This window comes from Rhamphochromis sp. 'chilingali' (genome assembly GCF_963969265.1).
Source record: "Rhamphochromis sp. 'chilingali' genome assembly, chromosome: 19".
In the NCBI taxonomy this organism is placed as follows: domain Eukaryota; kingdom Metazoa; phylum Chordata; class Actinopteri; order Cichliformes; family Cichlidae; genus Rhamphochromis; species Rhamphochromis sp. 'chilingali'.
Genome location: NC_137946.1, coordinates 32,188,360 through 32,214,582, shown reverse-complemented (window position 1 = coordinate 32,214,582; position 26,223 = coordinate 32,188,360). Strand labels below are relative to the sequence as shown.

Below are 26,223 nucleotides of genomic sequence, written 5' to 3'. Positions count from 1 at the left end.
TCAGGGACAATCCCAGCAGATCATCAGTTTCTGAAACACCCAACAACCACGTTTAAAGTAACTTAAATCTCAGTTTCTCGTTTTGATGCTCACTTTGAACTCCAGATCTGAGTTGCTGCCATGTGATTGGCTGATTAGAAATTTGCATTAGTAAGATGTGAATGGGTGTAGCTGACTGCAGACTGTGGTCCGGCTGATATAAACACACTGGCACAGAGATGATGGAGGATTTGTTTGTTCTTAATAAAGCTTCATGTTGAGGGTCAGAGACTGAGAATGACGACTGATAAATTCTTTAGGCTCGTGTTACGTAAAAAAGACGAGCACCTCTTCAGCAGATTTCATAGTCTCGTCTACATGCAGTCGGATTCCCGAAGGACTTCTCTTCTAAGTCTCCGTCACCGCTTTCCTTGAAACCATCATATTTTTTATCGAGGTCAAAAAAAAGAGTTGGAGAGACGTCATGTTTCTAACGATTATTTGACTCGTCTGAATGTGTGCTGAGGTCGCTCCACAGCCAGGACGAGAGCTTTTATTTCAGTCTGTATTATGTTTTGTTAAAGCTTTTCAGGGTTTACAGGCGATGGTTCACAGAAAAGTGCTTTTATAATCTATGAAGCTATAACAGCGTGAAAGCAGCCGGAGCAGTTTTCACTATAAATGAATGAATGACGTCAGCGTGTTCCTCAGTGAAAGGCTCTCCGGGGTAATGAATAGTCTGTTAGCAGGAGAGCAGCAACAATGACGGACACATTCAGAGCTGCACCGCCTGAATCCTTGAACCACGCCAGCGGCGAGAAACTAACAGACCATTAACACACCTGCTGTCCTCATGTAGGTCGTTTAATTCAGGATAACTCGAGCTGGATTTAGTAACTTTGGGATTTGAAGATACATTTTTAAAGAGCTCCTCAGTCCAACCCAGTCTTTGCTCTCTTCTTTTTCTCCTCCATAAAGGCCACGTTGTTCTGGAAGTCCCAAGACGAACAGAATCAACCTTTTGGGATTTACTTACCTGGATGAGCATCAAGACATTTAATCTGTTTGTAGGCGTATTCTGCCTTCAGATGATGAACATATGACTCGTAGGCAGAGATGGGCAGTAACGCGTGTAATCTGATTACTTTTTTCAAGTAAAGGTAATTAGATTACTGTTACTTTCCCGTAGGAACGCTGCGTTACTGCGTTACTAAAACCGTGATTTTTTTTGCAAGAATGTCTCATGACAGTGACGTGATGTGATGCAGATGAGCTTTTTCTAGCAGCACAGGCCCTGGTGTGGTGCTGATGTCTTCCACTAGCAACACAGATGCAGTTGGTTCAGCCGGCAGCACAGGCCCAATAAATAGACTACTTTCCAAGAATTTAGAGAATACTTTAAAATAGTCTTAAAAAAGCTTGTTGGAAAAAACGAAAACCCATTTAAAATAGTAAAAAACAAAAAAATACCCCACAAATTCAAAGCAGACGTTCAACAAGGAGACATGCTGCTGCCATCTTGCAGCAGGTGCAGAAAGTGCGACTGCTGTGAGCACAATAGAGCAACAGGAGCACAAAGTCTTTGATTTTATTTATTTTCTGCTGTGTTTCACTTGGATCTATTTGTGAGTGTAAACACAAAAAATATTTTATTTTATGTGCTGGAATATACAGAAAATAGGTTTAAATGTTAAACAAATTTCTTCAAGTCAGAGACATATCATTTATTTTTGCTTGATGGATAAAGTTACTCTGACTGCTGGGATATTTTGTCAGTGGCTGGGATAGTGGGAGTTTCTGAAAAAGCTTAAAGGTTAAAATCAAACAGGTTCGGTCTCCTCAAACCAAAACTACAGTCAGTTTTGTTCCTGTAGGAATCACAGGATCGGACTGGAGAAGTTGACTGCAACTTAAAATTCTGGCTATTCAACCTGCAGCAGATCGAGGTCTGGATGCAAGTTGAGCTTTTCTCTCAAAGAGCCTGACTTTGAAGTCCATAATGTGAAACAGTTTCTTTGAAAGAGTCCTTTATCCATTTAGTGTTGATGGGTAGCTGTGTTTTTGTGGCCTGTATCTGTGTCTGGTCTCCTGTGAGTCATTCCTATCCAAGCACAGCGTCCTCAGTGACTCACAGGACAGGACGACGGGGCAACCACTCGCAAACATGCCCTTGAAGATTCTTCTCCAAGCGTAACATCCTCATTGACACACAGTATCGCCGGGTCAAACTCACAAACATGTCCTAACCTGTCCAGGTGTTGAGCTATAACCAGGTTTTACAAATGAATCAGGTTTCATTTTGCAGGTTGTGTGTGTGTAAAACTATAATATGAAACAAAAAGCTTAAATTAATCAATTATTGTTCCTCGTGAGTCGTGCATCAACCTAAACTCTACCCAATCACAGGCATCTAGGGCGGGCCGTAGTGTCGCAGAATTTTGTAGAGGCTTTTCAAAGTAAAAGTGATCTAGAGCATCGCACGTTGATTCATGATGATTTTTTTGTCTTTTGTTTTGATAAAGATGAGTGAGGTCCAGACCTGAGTGACCTCACAGCTGGTTACGGTCATATCTGACACGTCAGAAAAGAACCGAGGTGGCAGACGGTGTTTGCAGTGAAACCCAGCAACCAATCCGGAGACGCCCTGTCGTCAAGGCGCCACTCAGCTTCACATCTGCACCTAATAGATCGAAGGTTTGAGAGAGGAGCGACGGAGGCGTCGATGTCCACCTGGAAGGAGTTCAGCTGAGGGCCTCACAGGTGATTCAACCTTCATCCTGTCATTTCATTCAATGTACCTGCGATGAATCCCCATCAGCTCTTATAACTCAATATGTCTGTATGGATGAGATGGTCAAACATCTTGAATAACATAAAAAATAACTTTAGACCACCGTGACATGAGCTGGGTGACTGAGAACCTCCTCACACATGAAAAACACACCAGTGACGGGAGGAAACAGCAGCAGGCTTCAAACATACTGTGAATGTCGTAGAGGACCTTCAAACACCAAAAGACACTTAGGATGGGATCTGTGATTTTCTGTACGTGACGTGTTTGGTTAAAACGACCTGGCTGAGAACAGCAGGCACACCTTGACTTGATTTACACAAAGAAAACTGAAACACAGCTCAGAATCAAAGAGTGGACTGATGAGAAAAATACATTTTTTAAAGGTAAGTTCTGTTTTTCAACTCAGGCTAGAACGTTTGATCAACAGCTCACTCGCAGTTCAGTAACTTTCTTTTACCAAACGGCAGTAAAGCTTCTAGACAGCTGGCCCAGCTTTCTTGCCGTTGTCAAAGGCTAATTCTTTATTATTTTAACCCATTTCCTCTACAGAGGAATGAGGAACATGCAGACACCAAATATTAGATTTGGTGATGACGCTCCTTCCACAACAGAACAGAGCCAGTATCAAATAAGAAGAAGGGGTGGGGTTGCCGAGTGGCTTTCAGATGCACAACAAAAGCTCCTGTAAATACTTTCAGATTGAGACAGTTGAGATTTGTTGCTCATGAGATTATTTCCATCCATTTCTGTGACACTGATCAAGTCAGGCAGCGGATGAAACGAGGAGCTGTGGTGGAGGTGGGTTGCAAAGCGGTTTGCACAATTATTGGTGTCAGCTGAACCTGATGTGGGTGGGCTCTGAGATCATCTGATCTGCAGGTGAGCTGAACTTCCTGAACTGATACTTAAGATTAGCATCTCCTTCCTGGGACTCTTAGCAGCTCACTCAAACTGATTGTGGTCAGTCAAAGTCAGACAGCCTCTAACGGATCACTTCAGCACGCTGGACTTCCTGTGTCATGGAAATATTTGCAGTAGTCCAGAACGGGACTCTGTGGAGCTGAAAAATGTAAATCCGGTGGATAAACTCTTTTGTTCTGGGTGAGAGAGCGTACAAAGTTCCAAACACCCGGATTTTAAATGCATTTCTGTGAGTATGCAGGACGTCGCAGCACCACAAGCTGCTTTGGGGCATCCTCCATTTTTATTTTGAGCGTGAAGCAAGCAGCACAACAATCAGACGTCTCTTCTACACGCAAAGTTTCTGCTGTGGTTTACCTTCTAATGTGTGGCTATCATTTGGAGCTGGACGCCACTGAGTCTGTCCTTAACCGACCAATCAGCACGCATTAGCAGAGTGGCTGTGTTTCAGGGGGAAAAACTCAGCTTTGCTTCAAGAAAAACTAGAGAACAAAAGTGTTGTTTTATTTCAGATTGGAGACTTCTTAGTTTCTGGGGCTTTATGGATATTTTTGTCTAAAACTGGTATAAATAAAACTTGTCGCATGTGCAGATCGGCTCTGGCTACATTCAGTGGAGGTGATGTGCTTCCTTCTTCCAGTGAGTCTGTGTAACTAAACTTCAGATCCTCAGACCCCTGTTAATGATGTGGTTGACATCAGGTTTCATCCTGTCATTTAGAGACAATAATATTATTATATAAATCACAGTGACGACAGATGCTGGTGTTCACTGTGACACTGACGTTTCCAAACTCTGTCTGTCATCGAAGCATTTCAAAACTGCAGAGCAGGAGGAACAATACTGGTAGTTTGGGCCAGAAACTAAAAACGTAAGACTTTTGCACAGTGCTGTACCTCACAGGGTTGAGTCTTTTGTTTCTATTTTGCTTGGAAAATGTAAAATAGATGCAGCGATTTACTGAAACGTGCAAATATACATGGAAATACAGCATGTAAGGCAAAAGTCAATATTTGGTATGATCGCCTGTGTTCTTCAGCACAGTCTGAACTTTCTTTGGCAGAATTTCTTTCAGCAGTCTTCAGGAATCCTTCTCAAGGCTCTTCTTGTGATGTTTCTGCGTTTTGTTCTATCCTTGGTCAGCGTCCGGGCTCTGGGGAAGCCGATCCAGGTATCCAGGTATGCTTTTACTGCACTGATAGTGTGTTTTTAAAGGTGCGCTGAAAATACAGGCTGCTGCCAATCGGATCCTTTTCAGATGATATTGGTATTAAAATCTGATGTTACATTTTGGGGTCAAAATTTCATCGGTTTTGACAATTACTGCGACAATGAAGCCCAAAACTGTCACACAGTGTGTTTTACAGATGGCTGCAGATACTCACTGCTGTTCGTCTCTTCTCTTCTGTACATATTTCAAGGAAAAGAGTTACATTTGGATTCATCAGCCTTGTCACCACTGATTTTCAGTCCAGCTCTGGTGTCACTGAGACTCCTGCTGATGACGCTTCATAAAACAGTAGCTGGATCAGCTGAAGGTCACATAGAGGCCTGGATTTTCCCCTTTCTTAACGTACTAATTTCAGCTAATCACTCTTTGAGAATCACCTCGTTGGTGGAAAAATATGATTCTGTCTGTCAAACCGTGTTACCTTTGTGATTTTGCACAGACTTAACTAAAGAAATGGGAACAAATGATGTTTTTGCAATTGGATGCTAGTAAGTGCTTAAAGATACGATTTAAAATCGGATGTTTGCTAAGTTGTCTGTTAAATGTAGACAAAATGCTGGTTAATCCCTTGAGTTGGGTGCATACTTTATGCTTAATGATTCATAGGTCAGTGTTAACTGACTTAAGAAACAAAACAACAATCATCTGCAATGGTCAGGTGACAAAGCAGCCGATGTCCAAAGAAAAACTTTAAAACACCTTCAGGAAGCCTGGAGGATTCCTGACCTCAGTGGCTCAGAACCTTTGACATCACGTTAACTTTTTAAAAAACTGGATCATTTGTCCTCGAACGCTAAAAGCAGCAGTTTTTCCTGCTGTCGTGTAAGCAGGATCCCACTGAAGTCTGAGTTTTATGGAAGAAACCATCAGTCACGCTCATGTTTGCCTTTCCTGCACAGTGGGCAAACTTAGCTGCATTTAATACACGATAAGGTCATGATTCACCTCAGTGATCAATCTCACTATCTGACTGGCTAAAGGAAAATTCCATTTATTTTTTAACATTAGAGATATCAGGCGCACTAAAAGGTCAGCGGGTCAGGGGTCATGGAGGTCCATCCCATCACAGAGCACTTCCTGTCTGGTCTGCTGGGATACTTACGGAGCCATAATTATAACAGCTCAGTGCTCCAAATACAGACAAGCATCAGACTGAGAAACACGACTAGAGCAAAGTGTCAAATCATGTTTTCTTTTATAAAACTTGGTGAAGAAAGTCTTAAAAAGTGACCGTATTTTATGGTACAGCTTTAATTCTGGAGCCTGTAAGTCAAGAGGAGGGTTTCCAAAATCATCCGCTACGGAGGATTAACATAACAGCAGAAACAAACGGATGTTTGTGAGACTTTGGCGTCTAGTTGCATCTGTTGTCCTAAAGGTCGTTCTGCAGAAACAACATGGCAGCCAGTCTGTACATTCAGAGGTATTTCATTTTAATAGCTTAGAGATAGAAAACCATTGACTGTAACCGTCCAACTTCAGTCTCAGGGTTTGACCCCAAAGCTTCAGTTATTCTTGTCGTTTCAGTTTCAGAGTGACTGAGAGAGTCTGGACTGAGTAGAAAGAACCCAGAGCAACTGGAGGCAGCAGAAACCCTGAGAGAAACGCAGTGTGCAGCACTAAACACTGGGACGAAAAGAAAAAAGCCTCATTGTTTTATCTGCAGCGCTTTATATTTGGCAGTATGAGTCTGGTCTGGGAGCTACAGCATCAGTGACAGGATCTGGGTTTGGCGGGGGGTTGCAAAGCAGCTTGCACCGGCTGCCAGCACAGCCGGTTTGTAACATGACCCGGTGCACGTAGATCAGTGTGTCATTGGCCTACATGATGATTTTAGTTTCCTTCACAATCACACAAGCCTTCTCTTGTCTCGCGATATGCAACAAAATAAGTAGTAACTATTTGTGTCATAATTTTGTAGTTTAATTTTTACCAACTAATTCAGATTTGTGTCTTCAGTCATATACTTTCATCTTTTATTTAGATAATCAATCACAATCATTGTAGATCTTTGTGACATGTTGAGTTTCATTCATGCTGACTCTTGTGATTGAAACACAACATTTATGCCACTGAAGAAAAACAAAAACCTTTGGACAACCAGATGTCTTGGTGGGTAAACGAAACCCGGGCTGACTGTTGTTATTATCAGGGGTTAAAGGTGGCAGTTTGGAAACTACCAGAGCTGGTGTAACAGTTTTCTTTGCTGCTGCTCTGAATTTCAGCCAGTACGTAATCATAGCTGCTTTCCAAACCTCGCCAGGATAAACCAGAGTGAGTGAAATGAAGGCACAATAAGGTGTGTTGGTCAATGCAGCTCTGAGTGACCAGAAGTGATTAAGGGTGATCATTTCTATCTCAGAGTTTCTGTTAAAACTGGACGGCTCATCTCCCATCACATCTGAAAACTGATATTTTACTGACAAGAGTGACTGAAGCTGCGCTGACACACACGAGGAGTCGATTGTCTCATGAAATCCATCGGAAAAATTCTGAAAAAAACCCAAATGTTCAAACCCTGAATGTCCCAGCTCGCAAACAAGAGAATAAAAAAGCGGTGAGGTTCGTCTCAGCAGGATGGAGGGCAGAAGAAGTGGTCACAGTTCACAGGCTGAAAGTTTCCCTGGACAAAGACATGGAGGAATGTTCGGTCCTCACTTCACAGTGCCCTCAAGCAAGGCACTTCTACAGCAGGCGCTTGTTCCAGTGGAGCTGCTTCGCAGCCAGAAGCAGCCCTCAGTTCAGTGTGTGAGTGGATGAAAACAAAAGCAAAGTCTTCCCTGGACAAATGACAACAACAAACTAAAAATAAAAGACAAAAAACCAAAAAAACCAGAGTTCATTTTCTGTCTCCGCCTCCTGATTTGAAACAGCAGATATTTCACACTTTTAAATAACATTAAACATTATGGCTATGATGAAAATTTACATTCTGACATTTAGATAGGACTACCGTAAAAATACAAATGTGCAAAAGTTGTAAACAAATCAGATGGTATGTGTGTGGTTTGTCACAGCCTGGTGGGCTCCTCGTCACTGTCGCTGCAGTTACCACAGCACTCCTGCAGGGGGAGGAAGAGAGCACCGATGTTACTGTCATTCACAGATGAATGCAGATCATTTTTCTATCGACTAAATTTTATTCATGTATTTGTATTGTATGTATTTACTGGTCTTTTTTGTTTTTTACCATCTTGCTGTTTTACCATATTAACTCCGCCTTACCGACGTCCGTCTGTCGAGTTAGCTTACACTACACAGTTTAGTGTACTTTGTGCTAGCTCACAGCTCGTGTGTGTTGATGTATGCTGGTAAATAAAAGAGCGGTGATGTTCTGGAGGTGAGGGAGGTTGCTCACATTTCTGCCGAACAGTCGCTGCAGGAGTCCCTGTTTGGGTGTCGGAGACGGCTGTCCTCTCCAGTCCAGGTCAGGAGGAACCGCCCCGTCCTGGTAGAAAACGTTGAGCTCTGTGAAACACTCTGTCTCGATCATCTGCCGAGAAAAACACAAAAATCTCAGAACCTGTGCAAAAACACGGGGCAGTTAGGAGTTTGTTCTTTTTACCACTAACATGGTCAAAAGGCTCGACTTGTTCTGGACAGCAGCCGTTAGTGAAGCAGGTGGCGACAGATCTGGCAGGTTTGACATGGCATGAAAAAGGGATGAAGGTGGGTTGCAAAGCAGCCTGGACTGACTTTATGGCCTCCCTGATTAAAGCTGTGCTTGATTTCTGTAACATGTTTTACATTTAAGACTGTTTTTCGAAAGAACAAATATAATGTTTGGTTACTCGTGTAACCACGGTTCTCTGGAAATTGAGCACTGCATCTAATTACTGGGGGAGTGTGAACCATCCTGTAACTTCCTGTCTTTGCAAGAACTCGTGTGCTGGTGCTTTTGGCTTGTTGAATGTACTTTCCTGTACTTAAAAAAATGTAATCTTATATCAATTATAATTTAATTAGTCCCATCTTCAGTCTTTTGAGTCCCTTTTTATGTTTTGTTCCATCTGTTATTTATGTTTTAAACTGAAATCTGCTCTAAAGGTCAGGCGACTTTTCCTAACAGTCACCATTTTCTCGGGTGAACAGTGTGCGCAACGACAAAGTGAGGACTGTGCTTTTCCAATTAGGTATTTTTATCCTCCTCCTACGGAGATGGAGCAGCAGCAGCATGTTTAACATTTTCTCACTGCTGTTAGTCATAAATGTCAAAACCTCTAAATATCATGATGCGGATGATAACATCATCAGGAGAACAAATTCCTTTTCCTGCATTTTTTACAGCAGGAGTGTGCCGAGTGTGAGTCTCTAACCTCGTTTTGCCAGGGAATGGAAACGCTGCCCGTGGACACTTTACTGTAGAAAGACTCGTCCTTGGGCTCCAGCTCCACCCCTTTAACTGTGGAGAACTGCTCGATGTCCAACACGTCTTTACAGTAGATGGCCTGAGGCTGAAACACACAAACACACACAGCCGATAAGGTCGTCAGTCTCAGCAGAGACAAGTCCAAACATCTCCAGTTATCTGACCCCACGTTGGCTTCCTGCCTTTGCCATCATTTCCACGTGCATCACCCCGAGTCTTCGCCCTCCCCTCGTCAGCTTACCTCCAGCACAAGTCTGCGTTTACCTTTTCAGTCTTCTTTGGCTTTTATTGGGAAGCTCCTGCTTCACCCTGACAGCGCCTTCAGTCTTTTGAGTTCCTTTTTATGTTTTGCAACCTGCCAGTTTGCCTCGTCGGTGGCCTCTTTTGGAGGCACACCTGAAGGGGAAAAACACCTTGAAACCAAACTCTGCGTCTCTTTGATTAGATGCAAGCTCGCTCTGTACCCGCCCAACACGAAACCTGCTGTATGGATCCTTCCTGTTACAGACGCCGTGCAGCAGCTTCACAGAAATCACGCCAGGGCCTCGGAGACGCACTCACTCACGGTGCTGTGGAGTGCTCTCATTGTACAGCCTCTCACTCAGAGTTATTATTAGATACTTGGCTCTCGCATTATCGGCTAACGCACAAAATCAGCGAGGTCGTCCCACCTGACCCCCTCAGAATCAGCTCCATTAATAGAGCCAGTATCTGACATCACACGCTGGAGGTTTTCTAAGCGTTGGTCCTCAGAGCAGGCAGAGTGGGTCAAACATTTGGTGCTTTTTAAGTCACTTAATCCATTTTTACATCTATATGAAAACTGCCTATGAAGCTATGAGGGTTCAAAAATGCAGAATAAAAAAATAACTGAATCTTCTTTTTTAAGCAGCTTCCTTTAGAGGTCACCACTGAGGATCATCTGCCTCCATTTCATCCTCCTCAGTCACACCGAGCATCTGCAGTTCCTCCTTTCTTTCATAAAAAATGCATCAGCTGATTCTGAGGGTCGGATCAGGATCCGGTTGATCTTTTATGCCAGATGTGTCCAACTCCAGGCCTCGAGGGCCGGTGTCCTGCAGGTTTTAGATCTCACCCTGGGTCAACACACCTGAGTCACATGATTGGTTCGTTACCAGGCGTCTGGAGAACTTGTTGAGGAGGTGATTCAGCCATTTGAATCAGATCAAGTAACGACACAGAAAACTTCAAAACCATCCAGACTTAAGTGATTAAATTGATTTTATTACTTAAGTTAGTGCAGCCTGGCTTTAAGACGGACCTTTGTCTTTGTTTGGATCGGTGACGTGATTGGAGGCTTTTTGCTGCTTGAATAAAGTGAGCGTGGCTCACGCCGGGCTAAGGCTACGTTCACTCTGCAGGTCTTAATGCTCAAATCCGATTGTTTGATCAAATCCGATTTTTTTGTCTGCTCGTTCACACTACAAATAAAATGCGACAGCCAACGCGCTCTAGTGTGAACGCTCAAAGCGGCGCATGCGCAAAAGAAGACGTCACACACAACGCGCTCTGTACACCCAGAGCAAACAATATTGTTTCACTGATGGCCCTTAATATAAAGAGTTCGGACTTTACGTTTCCCAATTTTTGCTTTAAGTTATTTTGTTATTGACATAATAATGTAAATAACCTAATAATGATGCTTATTGCTGTTTTAGAGGAGCGCTGCTTCTAGCTGCAGATTTCTGTCAGAATCTGCAGATTATACAGAACAAATAAAATGTTCACGTTTCTCCAACGTTGTCTTTCCAACAGTTTCACTGACATCTACAATGGATGAACAGGAAGCGTTCGCGATGTCTTCTCCGGCGCTGATAATCGGCGTCTGTCTTGTGTCAGTGACGTAAAAGACGGATTTAATGCGACTTGACCATCAAACAGCAGTCGCTTTCTAAAACATCAGATATGTATCGATTCAGTACCACATACGAAAGTGACCCAGATCGGATTTGAAAATATCGGATTTGTGCCGTTCACACTGTCAGACCATGGTCGGATATGGGTCGCATAATCGGCTTTGATGCGCTTTCGCCTGCAGTGTGAACGTAGCCTTAGACTGTGACGTTGGCTGACGATGCACAGACAGCTCTGATAGTTTTAACGGCAGAATCACAGAATCATCGTTGATCCCAGCGAGCCACATGACGTGACCCCAGAGATGTTACTGAGTTTGGTATTTTTGTGATATTTAATGTTTTGTTTCTTCTTGTGTATTTAGTATCACGGGTGGAATTAAATGTTTATTTTGCACTAACTCACAAGAATCACAAGTCCTTCTATAACGGTTTTATGTTTTTATAGATTTTTAATCACCATCTGTGGAGTAGGTGGCGCTTGAGTCATGTGATGTATGAAACACCTTTTGATTGGTTAGACGCTGTCGAGTCTAGTTTTTACATTTTCTTGCCCCTCCCCCTCGTCTTCACCTGTCGCTGACTGTTGTCAGCTGCTGTGTGCTTTGCTCCCTCATGCGCCTCGTTGTGTCATCACTGCCTCGGCTATAAATAGTCTTGTTTGTTAAGACTTCTGTTTATGATCCCTGATTTGCTCGCTGCGTCCTTCCTGATTTCTCGTGTTTATTTTTGGATTTCAGGGTTTTTTCCAACCTTTGAACTTTGTGACTTTGTACTTTTGAACCTTCCAAAATAAAGGCAAACTCTGTACGCACTGACAGATACAGATCTCATCATTTGTCTTCACTCGGGGAAACAAAAATGAATGTGTGACGGATGAAGAGTCTCAGACTTCATCTCGGGTCACCAACAAACCTGTTTTCAGGCTCGTACCTGAACGTCAAGTCACAAACTTGTCAACGACTCTTCAGAAGCCGAGTTTTGAGTTTCGAGTATCTACATGATAAAAATTAAAATCTTTTTAAGGTCGGTGTGCTCGCTCTGGACTTACATCAGGGATGAAGGGTGTCTGCAGCATGCCGGCCTCCAGCCGTTTGAAGTTGATGGAGCGGAAGATGGGATGAGCTTTGACCTCAGTGGCTCCGCCCCCCAGGCAGCCCAGCCTCTCGGTGGGATCTTTGGCCAGCAGCTGAGGGGTTAAAAACACAGCAGAGCTTTAGAGAAGGTGGAGAGTTGCTGCTTCAGGTCAGGCGTTAAAGCATCAGCGGTTACGCCTCAGACAAAAGTTGAGCCGGGTTTCATTTTCCACCAGTTTTTCAGAGTTTTAGCAGGAAGCTGTGTGTTTGTATTCAAAGCATGACGTGTCTGCGAAAAGCAGCCAAAGGCAAAGACTTCTGGATGTTTGCTACCCTCTTTATTAAAACGAAGCAGACACAGTGCCAGTGACCAGCTTTGCTTGTCTGGCCTCCACAGTCTCACGCATCGTGACTCTGATCTTCAGGAGGAAGTTCCCTCGTCTAAAGCTTGTTTTCCTAAGCATGGAACAGGTTTTCCTGAAACCCTGCAGTGAGATGACAATAATTTCCCATCTTTGAGCCGTGTGCACTCGCCCTCCAGGTGTCCAATTATGAGTCAGGATAAACTCAGACTACAGGTGAACCACAGATCTCACCTTAATCAACCTCCCACCTGACTTTCATTTAAAACAAGATGCAGGTGGAGATCTGACCAATGACCAAAAACAAACTGCAGTATTTCCTGTTGGGAGGTTATTCCGTCTTCTGTTTGTTAGCAGACTCAGCAAACATGGCTGAACCGCAGACGGACGATTCGCCGCGAAGACGGCAAACGCACACGTCTGCGTCGTGTCCCTGGACGTTTCTCTGCGTGAGAATTCGGTCATTTGTTTCGTCCATTCACCAAAATCTGGGACGATGTTTATAACGAGGTTTGTGATTTGGCCCTCGACCATGACGTGGTGCAGCGTTTTAAAATGTTTGCCTTTCACGCCAAAGAAGGCTGGATTCTGGGGGGAGACACACCCCCAGCCTCGTGGAGTTATGAGCTGACGTTGTCTTATGTTCGGTTCTGAGTCTGGATGAATGGGATGAATGTATCTGGGTACAGCTAATCTGGATCCACACGTCCTCCTGGATCCAGGAATATTGGACGATTACGAATAATCGCGGGGAGCAGGGAGATCTCGCCGCAACGTTTCAGCCACTCTGAAAAGCTGAGTCTAAAAACCGGAGTACGAAAACATCAGTCAGCTATACGATGGCGTGACTGAGGTGGCAGATGGGAGCTAAAGACGCCGAAGAGAAAGAAGTTCCACCCACCATTTTACAGAGGGACTTGGCGTCCTCGGAGAACTTGCTGGAATATTCCTCCTCCACCTCCCTCACCAGCCGCTCCACTTCCTCCCTCTTGATCTTCTTCTTCCTCTGCTGGAAAGGCGACTGGCCCTCGATCATCTCGTACAGCAGGCAGCCCAGCGCCCACCAGTCAGGGCTGAGGGTGTACCGCTCGTTTTTCACCACCTCTGGAGCTGGAGGGGAGCGAGGAGGTGGTGGGAGAGAAATTAGAAATCTGGATCGTAAGGTGGATGTTTGTACTACAGTAAAAGTACAATTACCACTTTGTAAAAGTCCTGAACTAGATAAACTGAGTACAAATACACAGGAACCAAATGTTTCCCAACACTCGAGTGTTAAGTGTAAAAGCTTTGTTACTGTGAAACGTCTCAGTGTTAAATTAAAGTTGGTAAAAACATTTAACGTTCCTTTGAAATGTGTTTGATGTGAAAGCACTTCATACTCTAGTGCAGTGCTCACATAAATGTACTTGCTCAGTAAAGGTCAGAGGTCACTTACACATGTATCCCACTGTTCCCACTCGTCCTTTGATGGTTTCTCCCTCTGGCACATGAACTGCTAGACCCAGGTCTGATATCCTGATGTGACCTGAAGACACAAATGTTAGCAACCATGAGGATAATCGGCTAATTAAAGATTTACTCCATCTACCCATCTGCTCAAAGCTCCCTCCTGTGGTCCACTCGCTCTACACAGGCCCCTGTTTCTGACTTCTTGAGACTTTCAGTCACTGGTGATTCAACTGTAGACAGTTTTGTGGGCCTGCCGCTTCTTTTTTCCTCCACTTGTCCAGCATATCTCAGTATATGTTAGCATGCTGAGATCAGTTTTCAGCTAACAGCTCTATGAAAAGCGCCTTGCTTCAAAATGGCATTAAATACCTTCCAGACTGTCATTTTTATTGCTTTATCTAAATAAATGGAAACAAATTATGTTTTTGTGTTAGTAACAAACTGCGAGTTCTTTGCAAACGTGTCTGTTATGTGGACACAACACTGGTTCATCCCTTGAGCTCTTTTTAAGATTGAATTATTGAAAAGTCAGAGTTAAAGTGGTCCAGGTCTGAGCGACTCTCAGCGAGCTGGAGAACTATTGTTTAAAAAACTTTGAAAGTGACAACAGAGTCTGGCTCACTGTAAAGAAAGGAGGGGTGGCTCAGGACTGTGTTTAGAAATCATTCCCATTGAAGGCTCAGATTCATCGAACAAACCATCAATCATCAAGTTTTTGCAAACGGAGAATCTCAGATTTAGACTTTCATGGCGTTTGTCTTTAGCTTCAGTCACTCTGTTAGTGATGTCAGCAGAGACTGGCGCTGCCTGAGGAGAGTTTCCTGGAGTCAGAGCGCCCTCTGGTGTTTAACAGCAAACACTGAAACTGCAAAAGTGAATCTTGGAGTGGAAGCGGAGCTTGCGTTAACCATAAATGCTTTTTAATCTGTATTTGAGTCAGATAAATATGACTTGCTGCTTCCCGGAGATCTTTAACAAGGCCTCATTTTCACCCTCCTCCCCCCCACCTGCCATATTTTTATTTTTCCAAACACTGACTGGAATTAATGCAAAAGTTCATCGTGCAATGTTACTGAAAGACGTGCAGAATTAAAGATTTGATGATGTTTGTGGTGGCGATATCTCCTCCTCGGTAATCGGACTCACCGTGGTCGTCCAGCAGGATGTTTTCTGGCTTTAGGTCCCTACGCAGAAGATAAAGACACGGAGAGTGAGCAGAAAGGCAGGAGCCAATGAGACGAGAGGAAGGTGTCCGGGTGCTCACCTGTAGACGATCCGCTCCCGGTGGAGGTCCTCCAGGCCGCAGCAGATCTCCGCGGTGTAGAAGATGGCTCTCTTCTCATCGAAACCCGCGTCACCCATGTGATAGATGTGAAACTTTAAATCGCCGCCGTTCATGAGAGTCAGCACGAGGCACAGGGCGTCCTTGGTCTCGTAGGCGTACGCTAAACTCACCTGGAGATGGACAGGAGTCGTGTGTTTAAGCATTTGGAGCTGGGAGTGATTCATGGACTCTTCTAGGGCGGCTTTGCATGATTCACACAACTTTCAGCCGTTTGTGACTAAATCGACAAGCTGATCTGAGAGCTGCTCTAAAGCCCTGAGGTTGTTAAGCAGTATGCTGCAGCTGCTTACACACACACTGCCAACATGCTCACCGAGGCTCCGGCTCTTCATACACACATGTGGATGTTAATATGTGGAATCTTTAGGCAGCCAATAAGATCTCTGACACTGAGAGGTCGACTGACTGATGCAGGGGAAATGCTGTGGCTGGTTTTCATTTAGGATTTAAACGTATTTGCAACGAGGACGTTGAATTGCATCAAAAATGTGCGCACTGTCCTCAGATGCCGTGCTGCAGAGATTCTGAGTTTGTCGGCGCCGTCGACTGTTTTCTTTTGAAAACTGTAATCCTTTTAAGTTTAGTTCAGCATGTTCTGTTCTGCACACATAAACACAAAAACCTCGTGCCAAAGATTTCCAAACTGATTAAGATGTGTTAATTAAAGCCGTCTGTGAGTTTTCGCATTAAACCCCGGGAGACGGTGTAGGCCCGAGAGCCCGGACGAGCCGACTGACGGCCGTCCAAATCAAATAACAGCTGAACGAAGTCCATCTGGTGGAGAATCAAACCACAGCAGAGACGCTGCAAACCTCAGCGCTGCCTTTTAATTACTGCCACCGCGACGATCCCTCGATCTGAAGCTGAGATGAGATACTTACTACAAATCTGCTGTTGACTTTCTCCAGGATCTGCTTCTCGTTGAGGGCCATAGACTCTCCTTTCCTCTTCTTTATCCTCTTCTTCTCCAGCTTCTTGCAGGCGTACATTTTCCCCGTGGCTCGTACCTGACAGGCACACACCTGCAGAGGACGGGGTGGAAGAAAAAGGACACGTTAGGATCCCTGAAAACATCATCATTTAAAAAAGAAAAATTTAAACCAACAAAACTATGGAAGCCCGTTTCCACCACACACAAAAAAGTATCTATAACTCGAAATTTCGAGTTATTTTCTCAAAATTTCAACTTATTAACTCAAAATTTTGAGAAAATAACTTGAAATTTTGAGTTATGGATACATTTTTATTTTTTAGTGGTGGAAACGGGCTTCATTACAAAACCTCGCTGGAAACTGACTGAAAAAATCATGAAAACTAAAAAAAAAAATCAAACTATTAACTGCAGCAAATGAGGAGGAAACGAGTTCACGTTGGATTCTATCACATAAACACACAGTTAAAGGAAACTTAATGTTTCAGCTGTAGTGACTTTTGTGAGGCAGCAGCAGTGTTAAGGTAAAGAAACAACTCACTACTGACAGGCTGAGAAACACAAGCTGTGGTAAAACAACCACATTTAAGCTTTTTCTTTTTGACACTGCAAATACAATTATGTTGTATTTGTTACAGTGACAATACACACATGATGGTTATCTTATCCAACATCATTCAGAGTGAAACTGTTCGACGCAGAAGAACCGAAACAAACCCTGGGTTTTGTTCAGATTTTGCCAAACTGTACCAGAGGAATGGATTTAAATCAGACATGCTTCATGGAGCTTGGACGCGGATCAAACATTGTTTTTCTTTCTGGAGAATGCGCGGAGGGTGGTGGGATCTTTGCGGTTTGTTGCTTCATTGTCTGCTCTGCTTGTCCCTTTTATTAACTTGTACAAACTTCAGAGGAGAGCATCCAGCTGTGTTCAGTGCAGTGTCCTCCTCCTTCTGGTAGTATCAGTGCTCAGATCATCCTCTGAGCCTGGAGATAAGATTTGCATGGTTTCATTAAATATACTGAAGTTACTGTACAAAAGCAATCAGCTGACTCTGAGGGGGTCAGATGGGAGGCACTGAACGACCCCAGAGCCCCTCATGCAGGTCAAAGACGGTCAGAAAATGTTAGCACTCCGAATTGCCGTTGTGTATCACTTAAAGGTGTCCCCTGTTTTCTCCTCACCACGACCTTCCTTGTGGTTCCAGTAAATTCGACTCACCGTGATCTGAACCGACAAAACTGACCCTGACTTAATGTCCCCTGTTATCTCATGACCTGATGCGTATACGCCTAATCAGCTATCAGTGTTTGGAATTAAAAAAGACTCGTCTCATTAGACGAACAGAGGGCACAGAGACACCATTCAGTGGTGTGTAACAGGATTTAGATGCCTCCGATAAAGTCCTTCATTTCAGGGGCCAAAGAAAAGATTGTGTTAGGAACACTGAACTCTTCTGCACGATTAGACCGTTTAAAGGTTTTAATGCATTTGTTTTAGTCTGACCTCAGTGAACAGCACCCATTTCTCTGAATCTAAATGACTGGAACGTAACTGACAATTTTTCCTTCTGCCCTGTGTTTCTTTGGCCAGTGTTAGGATCCACAAACTCATCTACAGCCTCTGATTTCTTAACGCTTGAGATTAAATCCAATAAAAACATGTCTTAAAGTCTAGAACTTTCTGACTTACCAATGCATAACTTTTCATTCAAATCTTCACTGACCTCAAATGAGGGCAGAGCCTCTGAACTTTTAACTCTTGTAACTTTACCTGTATATACTGTAGCTGCCCAAGAAAGATTGTTTTAATGACATTATGGCAACATAACACATTATAATTAAAGTAACAAAAACTTTCAGTACTCACCTCTCCAAAACCACCTTTTCCTAAAACTCTGTACTGTCTGAATGTATTTTTCGTCACTGGTTGCCTGTTTGACAAAGAGAGAAACTCACTTTAATAAACGTCCAGTTTAAAAACCAATGTACACGTGTTTAGAAATGAAATGACATGAAAAAAGGATGTTTAGGAAAGCTATAATGATGATATAGCTGAACCAGTTTAAAACCAGTTTAAAACTTGAAAGAAAAGCAGTGTTAAGTCTGCTCATTTTCCCTTTGTTTGTTTGTCTCCAATCAAGAAAAACAAAGAATTGCAAACAAACTTTAACTTCAGACACATACGAGCCGTATACATGTTACACGAAAAACAGCCATGTTTCTTTTATTACTTTATTTTTTTTATTATTTGTTAAGAGATAAAATTAGAGAGGTAGCCAGCTAACTGCTACTATGGTTATCAAACAGTTTGTAGGCTACTATTAGCATATCGGCTATCATTAGTTAAAAGAAACCCAGTTTTATCTATTAGAGCCTCGCTAGCCTGTTAGGAAATTGACTATGAGGAGAAAACTGTTTGGTCAGATGTTCAAGTCGTGGAGATTCTTTGTTTGGTTTTATGGACCAATTTTAACTTTTCGTCTTTGTCTAGCCAATGTTGGCTAATGCTAGCATGAGTGCTTATATAGATAAATTGCTAAAATTTCATTTGTTTTCTAATTGGATGTGTCAATAATTTTTTTGTTTGATTTTTTTTGTCCTCATAGTCTCTTTGTCAAAGGTAATGCTAATTAGCTATTAGCTTGACATCAGATGCTAGCTATCAGTTAGCTATATAGTCAGTTTTCCTGGGGAGTAGGGAAAACCACTGATATTTGGTTTTAATCACCCATTGATAACTTGAATTGACAGCTATCATCTAAACTTTGTTAGAAGTGATCAACACTGAGTGTCTACTTAATACATCTGATTTAACAATAATCCATTACTTTGGTTTAATAAAAGTAGATTAAAAAAGGCTACGTTCACACTGCAGGCGAAAGCGCATCAAATCGGACTTTTTTGACCCTATGCGACCCATATCCGATCATGCTATGACATTGTGAACGGCACAAATCCGACCTGGGCCACTTTCATATGTGGTACTGAATCGATACATATTTGTTTTAGAAAGCGACTGCTATTTGAACGGTCAAGTCGCATTAAATCCGTCTTTTACGTCACTGACACAGGACAGACGCCAATTATCAGCGCCCGAGAAGACATCGTGAACACTTCCTGGCCATCCAGTGAAACTGTTTAGAAGAAAACGTTGGAGAAACGTGAACATTTCATTTGTACTGTATAATCTGCAGATTCTGACAGAAATCTGCAACTATCCTTTGAAGCACCGCTCCTCTAAAACAGCAATAAGGATCATTATTAGGCCAAATGTAAATAACAAAATATCTTTATAACTTAAAGCAAAATTGTGAAACGTAAAGTCAGAAACAAGTCTTTATATTAAGGCTATCAGTCAAACAATACTGTTTGCTCTGGGTCTAAACAGAGCGCGTTGTGTGTGACGTCTTCTTTTGCGCATGCGCCGCTTTGAGCGTTCACACTAGAGCGCGTTGGCTGTCGCATTTGTAGTGTGAACGAGCAGACAAAAAAAATCGGATTTGATCAAAAAATCGGATGTGAGCATTAAGACATGCAGTGTGAACGTAGCCTAAGTGTCTTGTTTTGATCTTCAGGTGACCGTTACTTTAATAATGACTTATTGTGTGAAAACTATAAGATACCAGCAGCTCTGCATGCCACCTGTTTGAACAATGCAGTGGTTTGAAATACAGTTTTTCTGTTGACAGACAGTCGTTGGCAAAGGGATTGCAGAGAACCGCACACTGTTGTAAACCAGCACCACTGATCTGGACCCTCCTGGGATCAACACTCTCATCTCATCAGCCCTTTTGGGCATTTTGGTCATCCAACCGGGTAATTTAAATGGACCCTGGGGCACAGGCTCATTAAACCTGATGACTCATTTACTGCTTAATGAAAATTCTCCTATTTCTTTTTTCACATTTGCATTTTTTAATAATTGGCATTGGTTTTGTATATTTGCATTAAGCACATGTGACATCCTTCGTGCTTTTATTGGCAAATTTCTCTGCCAACAATCATCTGATGTATTCAAATGGAAATCACAAGGAATATGGAAAGTTACTAGCAACAAAAGCACCACTCTCTCTGCTGCCCTGCATATTAAAACGTGCAGTAGCCCTCACTTTTAATGTGTTAATATCTTTTTATTGACAGTGTTGGAACAGACTCTAATGAAACTCAAAGATTTTCTCCATCTTTCTCTTTAGGCTTTAATAGCGTGTGGACTGATTTCTATGTGATAGGTTGATAAAGTCACACTGATGCTTACGTCCAATTCCCTTTCCTAATTTCCCAGCATCAACAATGAGCAACACTAGCTAGCATTAGCTTACAAACAACACAACTCCACATACAGGCGAAAAACAATCACAGATCCAGCTTCTGATTTAAATTGAGACACAGCTAGCTAACAGGGTGGGAAGCAAATAATAAATTATTGACATTACTTTGAGAGCCAGTTTCCCCGTTTAGGTTTCTTCACTCTCTCTGACTGCACTCCTACATCATCAGCTGCTTACTATCAGCCATTACCCAGCCCTGCTAAATCAGCCCCATTAGTCTGCGGGCGTATTCTTCTCTTGAGTTAGTCAGTCTGTCTCGTTTTTCCAGCAAGAGAGCAATCTGCCTGCACGAGAGAAGCTTTTAAGAAGTACTGACAGGGAAAAATTACTTTCCTTCTTGTCGTCACGTCTGACACTTTTCTCTCCTTACTTGAAGCACAAAGATTTTGTTCATCTTTAAGTTCACCAATTAAATCCAAATGTCAGATTTGTTTTGTCCCTTTGTGTCTTTTTGCCTAAGTTAATAAAAGGCAGAGATTCTGAGGTTTATTCAGATTGTGACTTGGTAGCTTTAGTTGAACATTTACTCAAATTTAGGCTTATTTATCAGTTTCTGGCCTCTGATCAGGAGGCTGGAAGAAATTGAGGTATTATGTTTTATAATCTTGTTGGAGACCAAAGGCAAGATGAAAATACCATAATCTCCATTAGGCATTTAATTATTTTCTATCTGAATAAAGTTTAGATTGCTTTACTTTGGTTCTTAGCAGTCCAAGATGGGGAGTGTCCCTGTTGGATAAGACTATAATCCTTGTTTTTGTTCTGATCATATTTCTGAGTTAAACTGCAAGAAGTCATTGAGTTTTTAATGCCAGGCAGACAGAAGTACAGGGAGGACTCTTTCTTTTCAGGACTAAATGAGACATAACTGGCAGTCATTAGTTTATTTCTATAAAGAGGTCCAAGGTCTAAGCCCTGTGGGACCCCACACGCTATCTTTAAGTGATGACGTGATGAATCCTGCTTCCAGGCCCAAATTACTCTGTGTTTATTAAGGCTGTTGTGTTTTTAAAGCTCAGTTTTTAAAACCTTAGGATGTAACTACAGCCCAGCCCATGCAGCAGTATATGAATGACTAACCTCGTATTGTGGATGGATTATCTCAGTTGTTCTCCTGGCTGAAGTTTGGTCCGTTTACAGCATCCTGCCATGCGATTACATTTGTCCCTAACCATCGGGAACTCTCACGTTAACTTTTATCAAGTGGAAAAAAGCGTTCCAGCTTAACTGTGTTTATGTTATGCTAACATAGCTGTGTCGCTAGCCACCAGGTAGCACAACATTATATACCAGCTCGTCCAACTTCAGTAACCCTACAAACGTCACTGCTGTTTAGTTTTCTGTCTTCATTTATGTTGGAAGTGATAGCAGAGCTGTACGTTTGAATGTTTCAGAAATCTCTCAGTCAGAGCATGCTATCTCATGTTTAGGTGCAAACTAGCGAGCTAACTTCCTGCTAACTTCTAACTCCGTTAAATTTCATAAATCCTGTTTTCATGGATGCCTGGATGTTAAGCTTAATTGTTACACCTGGTAAAGCAGCAACGCTGATCTTTTGAGCACAAACCTGACTATAATTCTTTTAGCCTTGCTGAGCAAAACAACTTCAGGTAAATTTTTTGACTACACTGAGCAAATCAGTGAATTATATTTCCGAACTATAAATGAGCTAAATTTTCTACTGCCCTCTTAGAGTGACTAAAAATGACATGCAGCTTTATGTAAAACAATTTCTTGGCTCAAGCTGTCTCTCTGATAACTGCGTGGAGACATCTTGAATGACCACGACTTTAATCTCTGTCAGTCAGCAGCACGGCAGCCTGGCTTTACTGCTAAAAGAGAACTTCCACTTATGATGCTCATTTCTCATGATTTTGCCTCATTTAAAGGAAGGAATTCAGAGCTAGTCCTTGAAACTTCAGTCGATGAACTGAGAAGTTTGAGGTCAACAACCCTCCGCAGTTCCCGGAAAACCGATCACGCTAAACCCTTTAAAAAAACTGTTAAACGGCATGTGAGGCTGGAACAAACGAGACTTGTGTTTTATATCTGCTAAACGTGGATCCCTGTAAGATTCCCTGGTTTCCCAAGAGTGTTGTTTCCGCTAATCCATCATGAGCAGAAGTTTAAACAATGAAAGCAAAACAGTCTGCAGGATCCAGAGTTTGTTTGCGGCATCGCTGAAGTTTTCAAAGTGGAGACTGGGAACCATCAGAGAAGCAAACAAACCTGACAAAACTGCCATTATGCCATTGTGTGTCGGCTTACTCCACCACAAACAAATTAACAAAGCACTCATCAGAGCGTGCTTACAGCTGAATACCAGGAATCAGGACCCTGGTGTTTCCTGGGAATCCTCATCAGGAGAAGTCCCTGTGGGAAGTCTGGATTTTGGCTTGTGGATATTTTTCTCAGTGTTGAAAGAAGAAACTATTTCATCCAATTACTCTGTGTGTTAAAGTGGCAGCGCAGTCATGTGACAGAATATCCTAAGGGAAAAGTTAAGGTCGCCAGATGTGACCTTGAGTGGTTTCACTGCGTCCTTCGAGCAGCTGCAGGTCGCTTCATAATTAACCAAACATTTCTAAGGAAGTCACACTGAAATCTTAAAAAAAACAAGTGTGACACACAAGACTAAAGAAGAAGAACTTCTTTCATTGCTGGTTCACAAAGATTTGCTTGATCTCAATTCTCTATAAACAGCTTCCCTTTTACTTTTCTTGCAAATGAGCGATAACAAATTAATTAAATACTAATGTGTGAGCCCTGCCACAGACTTGTCCAGTATGGCTGCTGTGATAGGCTGCAGCCCTCCCAAAACATGAACTGGTTAGTGGAAAAAAAAAGTAATTTTTTATTGTCAAATGTTTCTTTTTGCCAAACTGCAGTTCGTTCATAGACCACCAGGGGGCTGTGGCCCACACTTTGAGACTAGGGCTGGGTATCGTCACTGATTTCTAGAATCGATTCAATTCCGATTCACAAGGTCCTGAATCGATTCGAGCCACGATTCGATTTAATTCGATTCGATTCGATTTAAATCTGGGAAATTTTGACAGTCAGAAATATAATTCAGATCAGAACATTTACATATTTTTGTATCAATAAAAAGGAAGCTGACACACGCAAGACTTTATCACAGGTGTAAGCGTCACAGCAGATGCCTTTGTGTCAAAGTAGCTGAGATTAAAACACAGAAAAACATGAAGGTGATTTTCCTGGCCTGGGATTTTATACAAATATTCTGCAGTACATCAAAAACGAAAGAAAACCATTAATTAATGAACATTACCTCTGACGTTACAGTGGTTTTATTAGAGACACGGCTAAGCATTTTGCATTTTGAATAATTAATAATAGTTTAAATTTGTTCAGTATTGAACAGCAGAAATGAGGTTTTCTTTTCGGAAGAATGTAAAAGGGAAAAAAACAGCAGCCGACAGCCTGTAAACAACGGTAGACTTGTGCATAACAAGCAAGCGAATAATGAAGAAAGCGAAACTGTTCTTGAAGTACAGAGAGAGGGAGAGAGAGCTGTGCATGGCAGTGGAAGCAAAACAGTAAAAGTCAGAGTGAATTCATGACGATGTTTATGTGAAGCGTTTGGATCTTCTTTTGCTGCTGGTTCGGTCAATATTGTTTGGAGAGACATCAAAGTAACAGCTTTAGAATCGGCTCATAAAGGGCGTGAACACAAAGCGCCGACCCGCCGACAGATCAGAATCAGCGAGCTGTCGGCTTTCAGCCCCGACCGTGAGAAAGGCGACATCTCGCTGATTCTGATCCGCGGGTCGCGCTGTGTGTTTAAGTCTATGTGCAGAATCCGTGTACCTGCTCTCATTTACTGTCTTAACTGTTTGGTGGTTCTTGAAATTTTGTGAGATGTCACCAGAGATTCTGGCATTTCGGGCAAAATAAATTTATATTAAAAAATCGATTCAGGATTTTAATGAATCGATTTTACGTTATCCAAGCCAGAATTGATTTTAATCGATGAATCGATTATAAAAACCCACCCCTATTTGAGACACCCTGCTGTGTCTATTTTCTGGTGTGATTTAAAAACGATCTACAGCGCCATCTGCTGTGTATAAAAACATGGACGTCTCTTTCAGCAAACCAGCAGGGGCCGACTGCTTGATTTTTATAGGAAGTCCAATTGTTTAAGTACTCCCTGTGCCAGGAGCAGTTGGGTTTTTTCTGCTCTAGGATGTGTACGATGTCACAGAAGCCACACCCACCTTCAAACCTCAAAGAATCCAGGAATAGAAAAGTGTAGCTGAAGGTGAATCGCTGCTCTTGCTTCAGGTATTTAGGAGTTGTTTGCAGGACACGTTGGAGCTGTTTGGAGAGATTGTCATCCTTTGTTTTTCTGTAAACCTGTTATCGCTCAGCACAGCTCTGTGGAAGCGTTTATCTCTTATTTCTGAAGACGTGATTAGACACTGCTCGGTCACACTGCATGATTGAGCAAACGCCCTCGGGTGTTGCTTGAAATTCTGCAGAACCCCCTGTAGGCTGTCTGTTCGAGTAGCTACCCCATAGTATTCAACAGAAAAGTGAAACATCCCCATTGAGCAATTTCCAAATCAGATTTTTAAACGTGTGACGGTGATTTTGTTTGTAAAGACTGTTCTCACCCCCCCGGGGAGATTGAAGGACACTGATGAAGCAGCTGAGCGTGTTCGTACTGGTCCTGTGGAGGATTTAGTGCCTCTGAATGTGCCTGAGTTATTTTTTTTAAGTTGAAAAAGTTGCTGCACACAGAGAGCAGAAAGAAAGAAGGAGAAAGTTGGTGTTTATGCTTAAATGTTACCTCTCCAGCCATTTCCACTGGAGGAACCTGTTGTAGTACATGCTGTCGAGGTAGTCTGCGAAGGGCGCCATGCTCAGGTAGTCGTGGATCAGTCTGGAAAACACACAACACAACAGCTGTCAGTTTCACACTGAATTCAGCTTCATCACTGAGAGATCTCCGATCATTTAAGTCATTTAAGTCAACAATCTAATTATTTCTGCGTCTCCTGTTTGCTGTGACCTCACTGGTCTCGTTGGGTTAAGGTGAACCTCACACTGGACTCAGGAAAATGAAGGATTTTCGGGTATTTTATTCCCTTCATGTGGACACAAACCCGCCGAGTTGAACATGACTTTGTTGTGAGTTGGGATGTTCCTGGTGACACTTTATTAGTGATTAAACGACTCAGAGGGGCTCAGAGCAGAGCTAATGGTCCTCCACATCGAAAGAAGTCAGTCCATGCTCAGGACACTGAGTAGGACACCTCCCAGCAGACCCCTACTAGGAGGAGGGACATGCTGCAGAGATGATATAACATGTCTGGCTTCAGAGTCCCACACTGTCTCTGCGGATGAGCTGGTGGAGGTGCTGCTCCATCCTGCACTCAGATAAGCAATATGGATGGATGGCTGGACAACGGAGAGATCTCAGATTAGTCGAGTCATCTAAAAGCCAGACAAAAAAAAGGTACAGTGCAGACTAACTCTGTGGCGAGGCGTGGTCTGTGATGCTGCTGCAGGTGAGATGGACGCACCTGCACGGC

General features: G+C 42.7%; 1 protein-coding gene across 1 annotated transcript in view; it reads right to left on the bottom strand.

Annotated features, from left to right (window-relative positions):
• Positions 1–7,623: 7,623 nt before the first annotated feature.
• The window catches only part of grk6 (G protein-coupled receptor kinase 6), a 47,519-nt gene continuing 28,919 nt past the window's right edge, over positions 7,624–26,223 (bottom strand). Inside the window, exons 6-16 of the mRNA XM_080867771.1 lie at positions 25,479–25,571; positions 18,202–18,265; positions 16,282–16,422; positions 15,320–15,510; positions 15,202–15,239; positions 14,042–14,131; positions 13,508–13,716; positions 12,220–12,357; positions 9,242–9,379; positions 8,284–8,418; positions 7,624–7,987 (exon numbers count right to left, since the gene is read on the bottom strand). Coding sequence (XP_080723897.1) covers positions 7,937–7,987; positions 8,284–8,418; positions 9,242–9,379; positions 12,220–12,357; positions 13,508–13,716; positions 14,042–14,131; positions 15,202–15,239; positions 15,320–15,510; positions 16,282–16,422; positions 18,202–18,265; positions 25,479–25,571 — 1,288 coding nt within the window. The 3' untranslated portion in view covers positions 7,624–7,936. The remainder of the gene's footprint in view (positions 7,988–8,283; positions 8,419–9,241; positions 9,380–12,219; positions 12,358–13,507; positions 13,717–14,041; positions 14,132–15,201; positions 15,240–15,319; positions 15,511–16,281; positions 16,423–18,201; positions 18,266–25,478; positions 25,572–26,223) is intronic.